The following is a 19,758-nucleotide window of genomic DNA, read 5'->3' as shown; positions in this document are numbered from 1 at the left end:
AGCAAATTCCTATCTATTACCACTTTCAAATAATAAGCCACTTCCGGTTTTGGCCTTTTTCGACCGGAAGCAAGGGTCATGTGATTTCACGCACACTGAATGAAATAAAGACCTCAACCTAATCTACCACTTGCCGGCAACAGAATGCTGCGGACGCGTACGGTTGATTTCTTATGCATTTTTAAATATTAAAAGTGTCAAAATTTAATTGCCTATAAATAAACACTGGATGACGTCATCATGACGTCATCATTACACAATGTTGTTTGAATTAGGGTCTTTGCTTGGACAAAGAGTGGTGTAAATGAATTACTGGCAAAGAGTCGAAAATGCCCTTTGAAAATCGACATTTTTTTTAAAATTTCTGTGTACAAAGTCTATGGGAAAAATTAAATATTCAAATTTCTATAATAAATCGCGTGATGACGTCAGCATGACGTAATGATTCGGCACACATCTGCAGGTGATGTTCTAAGTATGTGCCAGGTTTGAAGGAAATCGGAATTGTTTTAAGGCCAAAAGTGGCGTGTAGAAAAAACGTGTACAAAGTCTATGGGATTTTGTGCAAAAAAAAAGTGGAAGAAGAAGAAGAAGAGGAAGAGGAAGAGGAAGAGGAAGAGGAAGAGGAAGAGGAAGAGGAAGAGGAAGAGGAAGAGGAAGAAAGAAAAAAAATCAAGGCTTTTTCGCAAGAATTGCGAAAAAGCCAAAAAAAAACCAGAACAAAAAGAAAGGCTTTTTAGCAAAGTTGCGAAAAAGCAAAAAAAACAGAACAAAAAGAAAGGCTTTTCCGCAACTTTGCGGAAAAGCCAAAAAAAAAACAAAAAAAAAAATGAGAACAAAAACAAAGGCTTTTCCGCATTATGCAGAAAAGCCAAAAAAAGTAAAAGAAAAAAATTAAAATCTTAACAAAAACAAAGGCTGTTTCGGCAAAAGTGCCGAAACAGCCAAAAAAAGGGAAAAAAAGAAAAAAAAACAATAAAACTTTAACGAAAACAAAGGCTGTTTCGGCCGGTTGCCGAAACAGCCAAATAAAAAAATTAAAATCTTAACGAAAACAAAGGCTGTTTCGGCAAAAGTGCTGAAACAGCCCAAAAAAAAAAAAAAAAAAGAAAAGAAAAAAATAAAAATCTTAATGAAAACAAAGGCTGTTTCGGCAAAAGTGCCGAAACAGCCAATTATTCTACAATGTGTCATGAAGTCAGACCCCAAAGAATATTTGTGCATGACCTCCGATCTCAATTTTCCTATTGATGTACCCACATCTGAAAATTATTTTCATGGTACCAAGAGTCAAGCTTTAGACTTGGGTCGTGAAAAAATGGCATTGACAATTATAAAAATTTTATCAATATCCATATGTAAGCTATTGTTTTAATAAGTTCATGACCTCTCGTAAGGTGACCAGAGGATGAATATGAAATGACTTATATATGAAAATTCTCTTTATAGCATGAACACCTTTCATTTAGACATGAATCGAGAAAAAAAGATGCAGTTTAAAGAATAAATCTTACAAATAGCTATAAACAGTTTTACACAGTTCATTGACCTCTCAAAGGTCACCAGAGGTCAGATATGAATTTGTTCACATCTGATCATTTTTGTCATTGTATTAAGACCTATGACATAGACTTGGGTCATCAGAAAGTAAACTTTTGAAGAACAAAAGTTATGAAAAGTGTATGCAAAGTTTGTTGACCTCTAAATGTCACCAGAGGTCAAATATGAAATGCCTCCATATCCATGGCATGAAGAACCAATATGCGAAGTTTCATGCTTTTATCACAATTTGCACAATACTTAAGCATATTGTGGCTATGCCGCACCACTAGAAGGGATTATGTTCATCAAAACAGCTACTGAAGAAATGTGTTCAAAGTATTAACACCTATGCATCGTCATACTGAAGAGTCAATTCTATGAGTACGAAGATGGTTCATAAAATTGATGTGGGCCTGGATGGATTTTGTACAATATGGACAAGGGATTATGGCCGCAGCAGAGGGAGGGTCCCTGGCACGAGCTTTCCTGGCCTTTCTCCGTCTTCTGCTGCCGTTGTTATGGCTGCCTCACATGCCATGCTTGTGGATAGATAAACACCATACAGCATGGTCTTGAGTGGTTTGTTCCAAGGTTTCTGGACTGATGCCCAAAGCTCTAAGCGATGTCTTGAAGGTGTTTTTGAAGCCTTTCTTTTGGCTGCCACAGGAGCATTTTCTGTGAGGTAGCTCGCCATAGAAGAGCCTTTTGGGGAGCTGATGGACAGGCATACGAACTAATTGGCCTGTCCAACGAAGCTGAGCCTATAGGCTGTATCATCATTGTTTGGATGCTTGGCAGGTCTGCTCTGGGAAGAACTTCACTGTCTGGAATATTGTCTTGCCACTTGATGTTGAGTAGCTTCCTAAGGCAGACTGTGTGGAAGTGGTTTAGTTTCTTGGCGTGGCGCTGGTACACTGTCCATATTACGAACGTATAAAGCAGTGTAGAGAGCACAATTGCCCTATATACCTTCCACTTTGTCCACAGGCTTATAGCTCTTCTATTCCAGACGTTAGTGTGAGGCCTGCCGAAGGTGTCACAAGCTTTGGCAATCCTGGTGTGCCCATTGCGTAATACAGGGCCCTTGAATGGGCGGATTTTGAAAACACTAAGGCGGAAGATTAGGAGTGAGGTTTACTTTGTTGCAACATAAGAATGTGTTAACATCCTTTCAAGTTTTCTTTACATCACACTTGAAATAGACTGCAGTATTTAATTTGTCCTTACTGTGTTATGTTTTGCACAAGAAAAATATTTTGAAATGCTCAAAAACACATGAATTAATACTTACATGTCGGTCTTCCCAACGAATTGAATAGCTGACCTGAGAAGAAATTTAACTGCCTCTACTTTCCCATATAGGCATGCAACCATCAGTGGGGTATCACCACTTCGACTCCGAAGGTTGTGATCAAATTTTGCCTGTGTAAGAAGTGTAAGCAAGAAAAAAGACAATTATTCAAGTCATGCATTCCACACACTGTCCATCTTTTGAACAGTTTGGCTAAGGTATCTGCTGCTACATCAGATTCGAACCAGCCACCTGACCCGGGCAAGCTCGGTGGTTGACTGGCAAGATGTCTGCACTAATGATGTGCATCGGGTCGGGTCGACCAGGCCAAACCGACCCGAAACATTAGAGATATAAACCGAATCCAAATCGAAACCGATATTAACTCCCTCGAATCGACACGACCCGAAAAAAATAAAAAAAGACCTAATACCTGGCTTGGACAAGTGATCACTTTTTTTGTGCCTGCCCTTACCCACGTGGTATGAATTCTTTTGCAAAACCATCGTCTCTCTCTCTCTGTCATATTCCGTGGGTTGATTGAGAGTAACTCCGCTATAACATTGAACAAACGCATAGTATCACCACGCGGTATCATGAAAACTGTTACAATCTATCTATTTCACTGTCAGTCCCGATCTGACTGGAGAAATAAATACCGTGGGAACTTGATATTTATTTCGATTTATATCGGTTTATTTCGGTTTATTTCGCGTTTTTTTCGTTTTTTTTTCAAAAGATGGCTAAACCGACCCGACCCGACCCGAAAATGTAAATGCAAAACCGAAACTGACCCAACTCGAGTGAAAAGATGGACAAACCGACCTGAACCGACTCGAAGTTGGTTTTGGGTCGGGTTGGTTTCGGTTAGGGTTTGCACTAGTTAAGAGGAGGTTGTAGGTGGAGTCTTACCTTAGAAGTTCTCTTGTGACAACACTCAGCATACAGTGTTTATAAAAAAAACTATGTCGGAGAAGGGTGAAATCCAATAGTAAATTTAAATTACCCTAACGCAAATTCCATCTTGTAGATGAATGGTCCAAATTTGATGAAGAATATGGTATATCACTCCCAAGGGCGGATCCAGAACACAATTTTTTTTTGGGGGGGGGGGGCCCAAACAAAATTTGTGTCTCCCAAAAAGTGGGTCAAAAAATTACGGTGTGGGGTTTGGGGCCCGCTTAAGGGTCCCCAAATTTTTTTGGATTCTCGATGCTCTGTGGTGCAATCTGAGGCAATTTCTGACCACTTTAGCCAATGTTTTTTGAGGAAAAGATGGTGGTGTACTAATTGCCTGCCTTTATTGCGACGTCATATAAAATAAAACCAATTTGTTTCGTTTTTTTGGGGGGGCCATGGCCCCCTTTGGCCCCCCCTGGATCCGCCCTTGATCACTCCAGGGATTACAAACTATGGGTGGAAATGCAAAACTCATTGCTGCACTGTGTATTACCATGTAGAACATTGCATAATAGACAAAGTATGTACAACACAAGCATATTTTAATTTAGATATTGGAAACCTGAAACAGAGAAAGATGTGGGTTTTTTTCATTCAATTCCATGTTCTGTTCCTTTCTTGTGGGTAGGTCAACTAGAACAGGCATGAAGAAGGCTGCGACATCGTACAATTTCAGTTCCTCATCTCAACATATAATATACTGTAGAGCAAAATCTAATAAAAATACCAACGCCTCCAACAAGATAGGATGTCATGACACCTTTTACTTTGGCTATATCCAAATTTCTGGACTGTTGCTGGCACCAGTAATGCACATGATGGAATCGGAAGCTTGCTTGTTAGGTTGGTGTTTTATTGTCGCCCATAGCCAAGTACTTTGGACAGAACCTACATTTCAGTTTTAATTTGTATTTCTTTTAAGTTAAAGAAAAACTACCTGCCAAACTTTGATGAGCTGATGGACTCCTCTGGTTCCTTTTATGTATGCTGCAATTTGCTCTGCACGTCTTCTTTGGTGATGCTCAATGAGAACTTGAACCCCTTCAAATTCACAACACTTGTAGAGCTGTCCTTGTGAGTCAACAAGAGCTGAGCTTGCACCGTGTGACAATAGAAGTTTCACAATGCGACTGAATCCTTCAGGAAGAAAAGGTATAACTACTGACATTTCTATGTAAGTTTACCTCAAAACCTGCCCATTTTACAAAAACACAGCACAAGTATAGGACCTACAACATGTGTAATGTCCTATTTTTGGCATTTATTTAGTGTCCTGATTGGGACAATAAGTGGCAATATATTGGTATTTCGAAAGAAAAGAAAGCATTACAATTCACAACATATTAAAAATAGTGTGATATGATGACTATTAAAAATGTTTGACCTCAACATCTGTTTAATCGTTCATGCACATAACAAATGGGTAAATTCAAACACGGGAGTCTGTCACTAGACAAGTCAGTGTTTGGTACCAAGACATTCACATAAAATTAAACGTGGACTGGGCAAGACTTACGTGCTTTATAGAAGTCAAGCTATTCTTTGCAAATTATTGGGAAATTAACTCACATGAGTATTGCTTGTTGTAACTAATATATATTTCATACCTTAATCAGATGGAAATATACAAATATAACATGTTTGAGAGTGGATAGTCAATATTAGCTACATGAGGTATTGGAACTAGTTTGTCAACTAATCTGTTCAATTTATAGGGGAATTTATTCACACCAGTATTGCTTGTTGTAACTGTGACGTATATTCCATGCCTTCATCAGATAGTTATATACAAATATAACATGATTTGAGAGTGGATAGTTGATATGTGCTCCCTGAGGTATTTAAAGTTGACAAACTAGTTTGTCAACTTATAATACCTAGGGAAGCTAACATCGGCGATACCAGTCTTACGGCTGCCAAGGCTTTGCATCATGCATCTGTAGATGCAAACGCTTGTGTTACACCTTGCACTCACCAAGGTTACTTTCGACTTGGATTTTAGCCGAGCAACACAACACGTGGTCTACGGGTCTACCACGGGCTACCATGGTCTACCACGGCCGATTTGGCCACAACGGTGACGTGGCATGTTATATTAGTGTGACTCAGCGTGACTTTTTCGTGGGTCTCGGTATCGACCAATGCAAGCCCCCTGGAAAGGTTGACATTTATTAATAACTTGTGAAAAGAGGGTCGTACAAATTTTTACTGCACACCAGCCAAAACAGCCTTTGTTTTCGTTAAGATTTTTTTTTTTTCTATTTCAGTCATTCTGGCCCGTTGCATTTGTACACGTTTTTTGTTCCCGTCACTTCAGGCACTAAAATCAATCCGATTGCCTTTATACCTGGCACACACTTAGACCACCACCCACAGATGGTCGCCGAACATTGATGTTATCATGACCTCATCGAATGTCACGTGACGTCACAATATAGGTGCAAATTTTGAAGGCCCATATCTACAGAACTATAGGTCCGGTTGGGTTGAAACTTGGTATGTAACTAAGCCGGGATATGTTATAGATAAAAACTGAAATGACGTCACGATGACGTCATCACTTGACACGTGACATCATGTTCAAATTGCGTATTTTGAAGGCCAATTTCTACACAGAGACAGGTCTGATTGGGTTGAAACTTGGTATGTACCTAAACCGGGATGTGTTATAGATAAAAACTGAAGTAACGTTAATATGACGTCATCAGGTGACCCGTGACGTCATATTAAAAGTGCATATTTTGAAGGCCCATATGATATCTACAGAACTACAGGTCCGATTGGGTTGAAAGTTGGTATGTACGTAGACCGGGATATGTTATAGATGAAAGTTCAAGTGACGTCACGATGACGTCATCACGTGACATGTCACGTCAAATTGAAAGCGCATATTTTAAAAGCCAATATCTACAGAACAATAGGTGTAACTTGGTGCGTACCTAAACCGGGATGTGTTACAGATGAGAATTTATGTGACGTCATGATGACGTCATATTAAAAAACTGTATATTTTAAAGGCCAATATCTCCAGAACTGCAGGTCCGATAGGGTTGAAACTTGGTATGGAACTAAGCCGGGATATGCACGATGACGTCATAATGACGTCACCTCAATTTTTACCTATAACACATCGCAGTCTACCTACATACCGAGTTTTAACCCAATCGGAATTACAGTTTTCTCAATAAAAATCTTAGAAAAAATGTACATTCATGATGACGTCACATGCCCCGTGATGACGTCATCGTAAAAATACTTGGCAGTGTTCAGTATTTTATTGTGGTTTTAGTCAGTACAAAGTTTGAGGCCAATCAGATAAATAAAAGTCTTAAATTGTGTGAGCAGAATAAAATTGTAAATATTTAAAAATTCGAAAAAAATATACCGATGACGTCATCGTGACGTCATTTCAGATTCTGAGTACTAGCACTATTATCTACATACCTACCACGTTTCATGACAATCGCCCATTCCCTTATATGTGTTTTATTTGATGACGTCATAATGACGTCACACAATTTTCGCAATTTTGTCAATATACCTGTTACCTAACAAACATAATACAAAAAGAATTTTGAATTTAGCATATTGCGTATGTTAGATAAGGCTTAAAGATCCAAAACTTCAAAATTCGATATAAAATCACACGATGACGCAACGTCTATAACACATCCCAGTCTACCTACATACCGAGTTTCAACCCAATCCGACTTACAGTTTTCTAGATATAGGGTCTTAAAGTTTGCACATATAAGATGACGTCACGTGACCCATGATGACGTAATCATGACGTCACTCTTCGGGACACAATGTCAATATGGGGTCTTTACATGGGACATGTTTCATTAGAATACGAGTTTGTTTAGGGTCCAAAATGCCGTGGTTAAAAAACGTGTACAAAGTCTATGGGATTTGGGGTGGTAACAAAAAGAAAAAAAAAGAAAAAAGAAAAACTAGAGCTATGTCTGTTCGATGAACAGAACATAGGGCTTTTCCGTATTTTTTTTTTTGGGGGGGGGTGTGTTTTGTCCATATGCAATTAGATACCGTAGTTAGAGGACTAAATTCTTCACATACATGTATAGGACTTCAAAATTTACACCTTTTATGTCCCGCAATGACGTCATCGTAACACCACCATAAATCCCATGAAAGAAAGTGTAACATTTTGTTAAGACCAAGATATTTCCTGTCTTCAAGCAGAACTTAGATCCATCTGCTCAGAAGCTCGTTTTGCGCAATTTACCAGTGAGATCGATACTGGTTTATCTAAACTTGAATCTGTTCTTAATTGCAGGAGAAATGGTAAGATTGGTCGTCTTGTCGCCAAACAGCAACAGTACAGACAGCAACGTTTCAAGCGTAACATACCCCCTGAGGCTGAGCAGTCAGCCCCTCCATCCACAGTTATTAACCTCTCATCATCTACCCTTTCAGACTCGGAACACAGCCTGCTCTCCAAGGGACTCAACTTCTGCCCCACTCCCCCCACAGTCAATCAGGTTGAGCTCAGTCAGGACCTCACTGACTACTACCGCAGAATTCGCCTTCGTGAATTCTTCCTTGACTCACCACCCATGGATCCAGAGCCATTTTACTGCAAGAGTAAATGGGCACCACCAAAGAACCGTGTTCCTTCCCTTGAAACTTACATACAGTTTGTTAGTTCACAAATTAATTCTCTAGAGAAGAACGTGAGGCCCTTAAGACTCTACGAGCACGGAAGGACATCATCATCAAACCAGCTGACAATGGCTCTGCTGTTGTTGTCATGGGCCGTCAGCAATACATCGATGAAGCCATGAGACAACTCAACAACCAAACTAACTATAAACCCCTTGACACTGATCCAACAGGTACCTTTTCAAAGGAGATTCAACAGACACTGGACGAAATGCATGACCGTGACCACCTCTCCAAGAAAGCTCACAAGTTTCTTTCCCCAGTCGATTGTAGAACAGCTAGATGTTACCTTCTTCCCAAGGTACATAAACCAGATAACCCAGGGAGACCCATCATATCTGGCAATGGTTCCCCCACTGAGAATATATCTCTTTTTGTTGACAGTTTTCTCAAGCCTCTAGTGCCACAGATTCCATCATATATTCATGACACTCCTGATTTCCTCCGTAAAATCTCAGGTATTCAGAACCAGGTCCCCAACACAGCTATCATCAGTACTTTTGATGTGTCCTCTTTGTACACCAACATTCCCCAAGATGAAGGGATTGCTGCCTGCTCTTCAGCTTTGGCTAAAAGCAGTCACACCTCACTGCCCATTTCTGATATAGTATCCCTCATGAACCATGTTCTAACTAAAAACAATTTTTCGTTCATGGGTAAGAATTTCCTACAGGCACATGGCACCGCTATGGGTACACGGATGGCACCATCAATGGCCTGCCTATTCATGAGCCAACTTGAACAGCGCATGTTGGCGTCAGCCCCGTGCCGTCCCTGGGTCTGGTGGTGCTATATTGATGACATCTTTTTCATCTGGACCAGTGATGAATCTAGCCTCACAGCATTCATTAATCACATCAATTCCTTCCATAGGACCATCAAATTCACAACCGAATACTCAACCAAGGATACCCACTTTCTGGATGTCAAGGTTCTAAAGACGGATGATGGTTTGATCACAGATCTCTTTGTTAAACCCACAGATAAACACCAATATCTCCACTCAACCAGCTGTCATCCCCGACACTGCAAAACCAGCATAGCCTACAGTCAGGCCCTCAGACTGCGTCGAATCTGTTCTAATGATTCCGATTTTATCCACCACTCACAGGAACTTAAGAAACACCTCGTCTCCCGGGGTCATAGCTCCCTGGCAGTCCATCGAGCAATCCAGAAAGTCAAGGCTCGCTCCAGGGAGTCAGTACTTTCAAAAAGACCTGTGCAACAACAGAGTTCCTAGGAGAAAGTTCCCTTTATTGTCACTTTCCAACCCTCACTTCCCCCCATTCATACAATAACCAGTTCTAACCATCATATTCTTCACACATCAGATCGACTTCAACGTGCTGTACAAGAAGAACCCATAGTTGCCTACAGACGGCCACCCAGTCTCAGGGATCTCATTGTCCGGGCAGAAGTCCCCCCCCCCTTTAATGATAATGTTAACCCCCCTTTGCCACAGGGAACTTTCAGGTGTCCCAACACCTCCAAATGCATCGTCTGTAGACAACACATCAGAGAATCGGACTCCTTCACCAGCCATACCGGTGGTAACACCCATAGGACAAGGGGTCATGTCACCTGCACCACCACTAATCTAATCTATTTAATATCTTGCAAAGTTTAATAGGTGAAACGAGAACTACACTCAAGAGACGTTTCTACGGCCACAGATCCACAGTCAACACCCATAAGCTGGATACACCCGTAGGACATCATTTCAATCTTCCTAATCACTCAATTTCTGACATGATTTGACAGGGCATTGAGGCACTAGGAAACCACAGAGAGATTGTTCGTCTGAGTAGAGAGAAATTATGGATAAGACGTCTCCAGACCATTCAACCCCATGGTCTGAACATCCAAGAAGGAAATGACTAATAACTTTTTGTCTTTGCCTTCTCCTTTTCACCACAGATAAGCCCCCCCCCCAGTCTGCCTCATTCACCAATTAACTACCTTTCTCTCCCTCTCCCCATCATTGACTTTGTCCTTTGTGTTCCCCACCTCTTGTGGTCAACCATCCCCTTCCCCCAATCCCCCTCCCTTTTGTAACCCTCCTTTCTGTTCAGCCACCTGCTTTCTCTGTGTATTTTCCTCTGCATCATCTATTTCCACTTGACTGCTTTTGTTACATCAGTAATGTATACATGTACCTGTTAATGTTTATAGTCTTGTCATTTAGCCTTCGAGAAAGACTCTGCTAGGGTCGAAACGTCAGGCCACTAACTATTTTTTTTTGCATTTATACCATAGGTCCTTTTGGTTGGTAAGCAGTTTGCAACAGCATTCTATTTTTCATTTTGTTAGCGGAATAAAATCTTAAAAATAAAAAAAATCATACAAATATCAACCGATAATGTCATGACGATGTCATTTCAAATTTTGCATACTTGTGGACATTATCTACCTATCCACAAAGTTTCATGAGGATGGGAACTTCTGTTATATGTGTTTTGGAAATTCGCGTTTTTGATAACGTCATCGTGACGTCACAAATTACAAAAAAAATGTGTATATATACCTATTACCTAACAAACAAAATACAAAAGGAATTTTGAATTTTTCATGTTGCGTTCGTGAGATACGGCTTAAAGGTCCAAAAATTCAAAAATTCATATAAAATCGCACGATTACGTCATTATGATGTCGCCTCATTTTTATCTATAACACATCGCAGTCTACCGACACACCGAGTTTCAACCCAATCGGACTTACTGTTCTGTAGATATAGGACTTCAAAATATGCACGTTTGTGATGACGCCACGTGTCCCATGATGACGTCATCATAACAATACCTGTCAGTCCACAAATTTTTTATTGTAGTCTTGATGTGCACCAAGTTTGACGTTAATCCAATGAAACAAAGTGTAAAATTTTGTTAATGCAATAAAAATTTAAATATTTAAAAAATCATAAAAAATAAACCGATGACGTCATGGTGACGTCATTTCAGATTTTGCATACTTGTGACACCATCTACCTATCCACTTAGTTTCATGACGATTGGGCCTTCCCTTATATGTGTTTTTAAAAATGGCATTTTTGATGACGTCATGGTGACGTCACACTTTTTTTCTAAATTTTTGGCAAACACGTATTACCTAACAAACATAACACAACAAGAATTTTCAATTTTGCATGTTGATTCGTGGGATATGGCTTAAAGCTCCAAAAATTCAAAAGATTATGAATTATATTAAATCGCATGATGACGTCATAGTGACGTCACCTCAATTTTTACCTATAACACCTGGTTTACCAACATACCGAGTTTCAACCCAATTTGACTTACTGTTCTGTAGATATAGGCCTTCCAAATATGCACGTTTGTGATGACGTCACGTGACCCATGATGACGTAATCATGACGTCACTCTTAGAGACACAACTTCACTATAGGGTCTTTACCTGAGATAAGTTTCATTGGAAAAGGACTTTGTTTTAGGTCAAAAGTGGCGGGTACCAAAAACGTGTACAAAGTCAATGGGATTTGGGGTGGACCCAAAAAGATCAACAACAACAAAAATCAGAACAAAAACAAAGGCTTTTCCGCTGTTCAGTGGAAAAGCCAAAAAAAATCGGAACGAAAACAATGCTTTTCCGCTTTGAAGCGGAAAAGCAAAAAATAATAAAAATCTTAACAAAAACAAAGGCTGTTTCGGCTGGTTGCTGAAACAGCCAATTATAACAGTGCTCACCAGAAAATAATTCCCAAGCTTCAGGGGACTATGGCTTGTTGTTGACAGCAAGCTATAGTTCCCTGAAGAAGGTGTATGCACTGAAAGCTCGGGAGTTATTTTCCGGTGAGCACTGTTATAATTTTTACTTTTTGTCATAGTGCTAGCAGCATCTCCACTTTAGGTGTTGACATACTGTTATATATACCATGGGCCAAATTACATGCAAAGGATGCTTAAATCTTTGGATTGCCTGGCAGTTACCAGTTAAATAATTAAAATAATTTCAAATTTTATTATGTGCCTTTTGCATATAAATGTTCAAAAGCGCATTAAATGCAACAACTGTATAATAAATAAAAAGACAGAAGGATTACGGTAACATATATAACGTCATGTCACCGCGCCAGTGCCCAAACCTTAGTATGGGAATACGTCTGTCTCCCCAGCAGGGAGAATATATTTCTTAAGCCAAACCCTGCTAACATCGGTGATGTCTTGATCTTTCCCGGAGACAGACACCTCTAATCCTACCTACGTATTAATTAAGCATCTAGCTACCTGGCACGATGACGCTAGAAATAAGAACCAAGATGCATCAAAACCCTTAAAAAATACATTAACTTACAAATGCTACATTAAAAAGAAAAGTTTTAACTTTGCATTTAAAAGAGGAAAGTTTGTGTTCACCATGTATGTGCCATGGCAAGGCATTCCATAGCTTAGGGGCTGCCATTGAAAGGCCCTGTCACCAAGTGTGGGTAAAGTTTTGCCGCTAGGATAACCCCAAAAGGGTCCGTTGTTCGCCGACCGGAGATGGTATCTGGATTCTTTCCTAACAGTAACGAGATCCTGCAAGTATCTTGGAGAAAGACTGTGAATGGCTTTGAATGTTAATAAAATGATTTTAAAATTGATCCTGTATAAAACCGGTAACCAGTGCAGTTGACGTAATATTGGTGTTATGTGTTCGAACCTGTTTGTGTTGGTAATTAGTCTAGCTGCAGCATTCTGGACCCTTTGTTATCTTGTTATCTGTGTCATTGGCAGACCGTACCACAGACTGTTACAATAGTCCAGATGGCTGGTCACAAATGCGTGGCCCTAACTCCCTAGGGGGTGTGCAAAATCATATTGAAATTGGAGGATTCAGGACTGTTAGGGTTAACATTGAGAGAGAATCATGAGACAGGAATTTACTAATGCGTTTAATACTGTGAAGGTGGAAGAATGCTGCAGAACAAGCCTTGGTAATGTGGGTATTCATTGTCATTTCTGAGTCAAACCATGACCCCAGATTTCTAACACATGTGGTTGGGGATATCAGAATTGCCCACAGTGATGTTTGAAATGTGTATTGTCTGCAACTCTTGCCAAGTTCCAATGATCAAGAACTCAGTCTTGGTGTCATTGATCATAAGTCTGTCATGCAACAACCGTTTCCTGATGTATCAGTTGAAACTCTCCATCGCAGCTACAGCTGTTTGACAGGGGTATCATCAGGTCTAAAAGATAGATACAACTGTGTGTCATCTGCATAACAATGTGCATCAGGTAAATGGTCTTCAATGGTGTCAAACAATCTGGAAGCATAAACGGTGAATAAAAGAGGTCCTAAACAAGATCCTTGAGGAACACCACAGTTGAGATCAAACCTCTCTGACAAAGTACCTTGAATAGACACACGTTGGCTCCTGCCAGACAAATAAGATGAAAACCAGTCCAGGGCCTTGCCAGAAATGCCAACTTTGGACTGCAGGCGTTGCAGAAGAATGGTGTGGTCGACGGTATCGAAGGCTGCACTTAGGTCTAAAAGAACAAGCAGAATAACATGCTGGGAGTTCATCTTCAGCAAAATATCTTTTTTGACTTTCAGAACAGCCCTCCCGGTACTGTGATATCATCTGGTAGAATGACTGAAAACCGGAAACAGGGAGTGTCTGAGTAAATAAAAGATACCTCTTTGGGACTTAAGTTACAGAGCTTGTATCAGATTTCCACAGCTTCGCGGATTTTGCGTTTCCAGAGGTCATCCTCGCCGGCGATGATCTTAATATTGTCCACGGAGATGTTGTGTCCTGGGGTGGATATAAGTTCACCAACTGCTGTCAGGTGGGCTGACCTACTGGTGTGTTCTCTGTATCGGGTCTGCAGAGTGCGAGCTGTTTCCCCGATATAAGTGTCTTCACAGCCATCCCACATGACATCTGGTATACAAGGCCACATTTCTTGTCTTTCAGGCTGATCAACTGGGAGCGAAGAGTGTTAAACGGTTTATGTGCTACCGTGACACCATATTCACGAAACACACCCTCCAGCTGGGGGGAGGGGGGGGGGGGGGAGAGGGGTATTTACCCCTTTCCCCCAATATTTTGTAAAGAGTGCTTTTTTTCATTCAAATGCCCTTTTTTTCAACAGGGCTTACATCCCCCCCCAATAATTTGTAAAGAATGCCCTTTTTTTTAAAGAAGTGCCCTTTTTTTCTTAACAAGTGCCCTTTTTAAAAAGAAGTGGTGCCCTTTTTTTTTTTCCATCAGCGGTTCCAGCTGCCCTTAAAAGCATCATATATTGTCCGTTAGTGTGCATAATTGTCGATTTTGAACAGCACCACCATGGACAGATGGTACCATCCCCCCCCCCCCCCTTTTTGATTTTACAGAGGCCAAGTGTCCAGAGAAAAAAAAATGCCTAAACTTCACCACGGATGTGCAAGTGCCCTTTTCGAGAAATTTTTACCCCCCCCCCCCAATAAAAATGACCGTGCTCTAATGCCACTGCTGTATCTCCACAAAGGTATCGTCCACATAGCGGTACCACCGGTGTGGAGGGTGTAGTATCCAAACACATACACATTTAATATAGAATAAGTGTTAAGCCACATGTCATTTCCAGGCCACCATGCAAATGTACAAGTTTGACCTTTGTACCCTGTGTACAGTATTCGGGCATTGCATTGTGTAGTTCCAATAAAGCAGCATACATATTAATCCTAACAATCTGTCTCCATCCTCCGATTCTACACTGGCGACGAGGATGAAAGGTCACCAATCCTAACATTAGGATCCTGGACAGTATAAACTGTGAATTAAAATTTGCAGCCAATTTTGGTGCGAAAGTGTGAAATTTGGCGGATAAAATTTCGTCTGACTGTGAACTTTCTGCATATTCGCTGTTCATAGAGAATACACACGTTCACGTGTATACAGCCTACATACACGTACATGTACTTACTGCCCTATTTGCGGTTTTCAGCACTGTTTATCGTGATTTTCGTCATGGCCTCCAGTGGTTTTTCAATGCCACCATTTGATGCACCTAGTGATCCATCTTCAGTTTCCACGAAATGGGAGAAATGGACATGAAGATTCGAAGGCGCAATGGTTGGGTTTGATATCACTGACGACACAAGGAAAAAAGCGCTACTTCTACACTATTGAGGTGAGGAACTACAGGACATTTATGACACGCTCAAGCGAGATAGCAATGACTATGCTGTTGCAAAAAAGGCCCTCACTGACTACTTCGCGCCAAGGAAACGTGTCGTCTATGAGACCATCATATTCAGACGCACCAAACAAAATGCCACTGAGAACATTGACCAGTAGTGCACGCGGCTTCGTAAAGTGTGATTTCATTGACATTGATCGTGAACTCAAAACGCAGATCATTGATGGCTGCACCTCTAAGCCCCTAAGGCGCAAAGCTTTGGAAAAAGACAGAGTCTTGACTGAACTTCTGCAACTAGCACGATCACTGTCGTCGGAGAACAGAGCACATGACGTAGAAGCAGATGGCCCACAAACAGCTGTCAACAAAGATGCCGAGCCCAAGCGCAACTTCAAAAAGCCTACCCGACATGACACCAAGCCCCCAAAGCGTACATGTTTCTACTGCGGAAGATCGTATCCCCACCAGAACAAATGTCCTGCCAAGGGTCACGAATGCTCAAAGTGTAGTAAGCAAGACCACTTTGAGAAAGTCTGCAGATCAGACAAGCAGTGTAAAAACACCCCGACTCGCGAATGATCGAGGTAGTACAAACCAGTTGCAAACGTTGAGGATAGCTCAAGCGAGGATGAATACCTATTCGGCATCCACAAGGCAAGCTCAAACAAGCAGCCGATAGTCGATGTTCGAATCTGCAGTTCTCGCATCAACGCCTTAATCGACACTGGAGCCTCTGTCGACATCATGAGTCAGCGCACGTTCGAAACTCTAAAAAGCACACTGCCCCTCGCAAAGCCAACACACACTTGTGTATACGCATACAACAGTGACAAGCCTCTACAGATCACTAGAACATTCGAAGCAGCGGTGACGCACAAAAAAAACACATCATCAGCCACTTTCTTTGTCGTTGCTGGTAACTGTGACACTCTGCTGAGTTTCAACACAGCATTGGCCCTCAAAATCGTCCACATTTCGTACGCAGTACTACATGATGGCGATATCCTGTCGAAATATGCAGACCGATTCGAGGGAATTGGCAAACTAAAGGACACTAAATGCAAGCTTCATATGGACGAAACTGGAAGATCAGTTACCCAACCACATCGTCGAATTCCATTCCATGTGCGCAAGCAAACAGAAAAGGAGCTACAGCGTATTCTCGATCTCGACATCATTGAACGCTTGGTGACGGGCCAACCCCATGGGTTTCACCGATTCAAGTTGTCCCGAAACCTGGTCCTGATCAGATCCACATTTGTGTGGACATGCGTGCGGCAAACAAGGCAGTCCAATGCAAACGCCATATAACGCCTACAATCGACGACATCATCTCAAAAGTCAATGGAGTCAAAGTCTTCTCAAAGCTAGACTTGAATGCAGGATACCACCAAATTGAGCTCGCTGAGGAATCGAGATACATAACAGTGTTCTCCACACACATCAGACTATTCCAGTACAAGAGACTCAATTTTGGAGTCACCTCAGCCGCAGAGATTTTTCAGAACCTCATCCAGTCATCACTGCACGGCCTTGATGGTGTCATAAACATTAGTGATGACATACTCATCTTCGCACGCTCACAAGACGAGATGAACACCCGGCTCGACCCATGTCTACAAAGGTTGAGAGATCGCAACCTCACACTAAACAAAGCCAAGTGTGAATTCAATCGCGACAGCATTGCTTTCTTCCGACCCATATTCAGTGCAGAAGGCATATCACCAGACCCCCAGAAGGTCAAAGCAATCCTCAATGCTTCTGATCCTCAAACCGTGAGTGAGGTACGCAGCTTACTTGGCCTCGCAACATATTGCAGCAGATTCATTCCTGATCTCGCAACAATATCTGCTCCTCTTCGCGATCTCAAACGCGAATCAACCGAATGGAAGTGGACCAAAAAGCACCACAACGAGATACACCAAATCAAGCAACGCCTGGCAACCAGCTGCTCTACATCCCAAGGGCGGATCCAGGGGGGGGGGGGCCAAAGGGGGCCATGGCCCCCCCCCCCAAAACGAGACCAATTTTAAAACTTTTTATGTGACATCGCAATAAAGGCAGGCAATGAGTACACCACCATCTTTTCCTCAAAAAAAACATTGGTTAAAGTGGTCAGAAGTTGCCTCAGATCGCACCACAGAGCATCTAGAATCCAAAAATTTTTCGGGGCCCTTAAGTGGGCCCCGAACCCCACGCCGTAATTTTTTTGACCCAATTTTTGGGGGGTCCAAAATTTGTTTGGCTCCCCCAAAAAATTTTGTTCTGGATCCGCTTTTGCTACATCCTACTTTGACCCCAACAAAACAACACAGCTAATCGTCGACACAAGCCCTGTCGGTCTAGGGGCCATTCTCGCACAGACTGACAAAGATGGAAATCAATCCATTGTCGGCCTGGCAAGCAGGTCACTCCCACGGGTCGAGCAACGATATTTGCAGATCGAACGCGAAGCACTCTCAGTCACATGGGGAACTTTGCACCAGAGTTGCTGACTCGAGTCATGTGACTTGGACTCGAGTCGGACTCGAGTCGCTATTTTTGTGACTTGTGACTTGACAATACCAGCTTTGACTTGTGACTTGACTTGGACTTGCAAACAATGACTTGTGACTTGACTTGGGATTGCAAAAAATGACTTGTTACCAACCCAAGTCAGACGCTACTCGAGCGACCCAATACACTTTAATTAAGGTATTATATAGCGAGAAAGTTTCATTCCAGAAAATAGACCTCAGTGACTGAATCCAGTAAAATGAATAGTTCCCACTAGTTTTAAAAGTTTTCAATAAGACTGTCACAACAAACTACAGTTTTCAATGACCAAGTCTCTTGCTTAATGTAATGGTTGAACAAACTTTGAAAGGAACCTTTCATGAAAAGAAAGCAGGCCTTTGTCAATTGCATGTAAAATACCGGATAGCCTAACCCATTGGTAGGCGTTTAGTATACATGAAAATTGAACAATAAAGTGTTAGTATACTACATGTAATCGAGTGAGTGAAGTCTTTTTTTCATGTCATCTCAACATTTATTTCTACAATGTAAAGTAAATTTATTAAAGTATATAAAGGGCTAATATCCGACAGATATGTGATAAACTACAAGAATAGTAATTGCAACACATTGAAAAAGGGGAATTAAGGAGGCATGTTCAAAATAACTCGTAAGTTGACGCCAGGTTCTTTTAGCTTATTACAGCTGGACAAAATAATGTGCAACTTGACATGTTCTTGGACAAAGATACTTGTGACTTGACTTGTGTTTAGACCAAATGACTTGTGACTTGACTTGTGACTGGACCTAATGACTTGTGACTTGACTTGTGACTGGACCTAATGACTTGTGACTTGACTTGGACTTGCAAACAATGACTTGTGACTTGACTTGGACTTGCAAAAAATGACTTGCTGCCACCTCTGCTTTGCACTACCATCTCTACCTATATGGTAATAACTTTGAGGTGGTGTCACAGACCACAAACCGCTTGTGATACTCTTCAACAACCCGAATAGCAAGCCGCCCACGAGAATTGAACGCTGGATCCTGAAACTGCATATCAGCCTGGTAAGCTGATGACGTCATATGATGCTCAAAAATTGGGCTGGCAAAAGTGCCCAATTGGGCGTTGTTTTTTTTTAATTGGGCGTTTTTTTCTAAAAACATGCGCATTGAGGTAAAGAGGGTATGACAAGCAATATTTTGTATTGGGCCAATGGTGTGCGACCTTTACTTTTAGAGATATGAGCTATGGGTTTTTGTAACGATTGTACTTGATTAGTTTACAGTACAGTAGCATACGCGCATGCAGATCCGCACCTGACTCTTTTTAACTATCCTCTGTATAATTACTACACGCGCTATATTTCAACCCTCAACCCTCAACATCAACAATAATCAACATCAATATTCATTAATCAACGTCAACAATCAACTTTCAATAATCAACATCAACATCAACATCAACATCAACTATCAACAATTAACATCAACAATCATGACAATCAACATCAATCACCAGCATCAGAAATGAACACCAACAATCAACATCAACAATCAACAACAAAAATCAACAATCAACATCAACAATCAACATCAATATTCGTTAATCACCAATCAACATCAACAATCAACATCAACAAACAACAATCAACA

General features: G+C 41.2%; 1 protein-coding gene across 1 annotated transcript in view; it reads right to left on the bottom strand.

Annotated features, from left to right (window-relative positions):
• The window catches only part of LOC119723180 (ankyrin-3-like), a 233,784-nt gene that overhangs the window by 82,149 nt on the left and 131,877 nt on the right, over nt 1-19,758 (bottom strand). Inside the window, exons 12-13 of the mRNA XM_038193738.1 lie at nt 4,731-4,930; nt 2,834-2,964 (exon numbers count right to left, since the gene is read on the bottom strand). Of these exons, the coding sequence (XP_038049666.1) occupies nt 2,834-2,964; nt 4,731-4,930 (331 nt within the window). The remainder of the gene's footprint in view (nt 1-2,833; nt 2,965-4,730; nt 4,931-19,758) is intronic.

The sequence above is a fragment of the Patiria miniata genome, unplaced genomic scaffold (assembly GCF_015706575.1).
Source record: "Patiria miniata isolate m_02_andy unplaced genomic scaffold, ASM1570657v1 HiC_scaffold_16, whole genome shotgun sequence".
NCBI classification, from domain to species: Eukaryota; Metazoa; Echinodermata; class Asteroidea; order Valvatida; family Asterinidae; genus Patiria; species Patiria miniata.
Note: the sequence above shows the minus strand (reverse complement) of the source record. Positions and strands in the feature narration are given on the sequence as shown.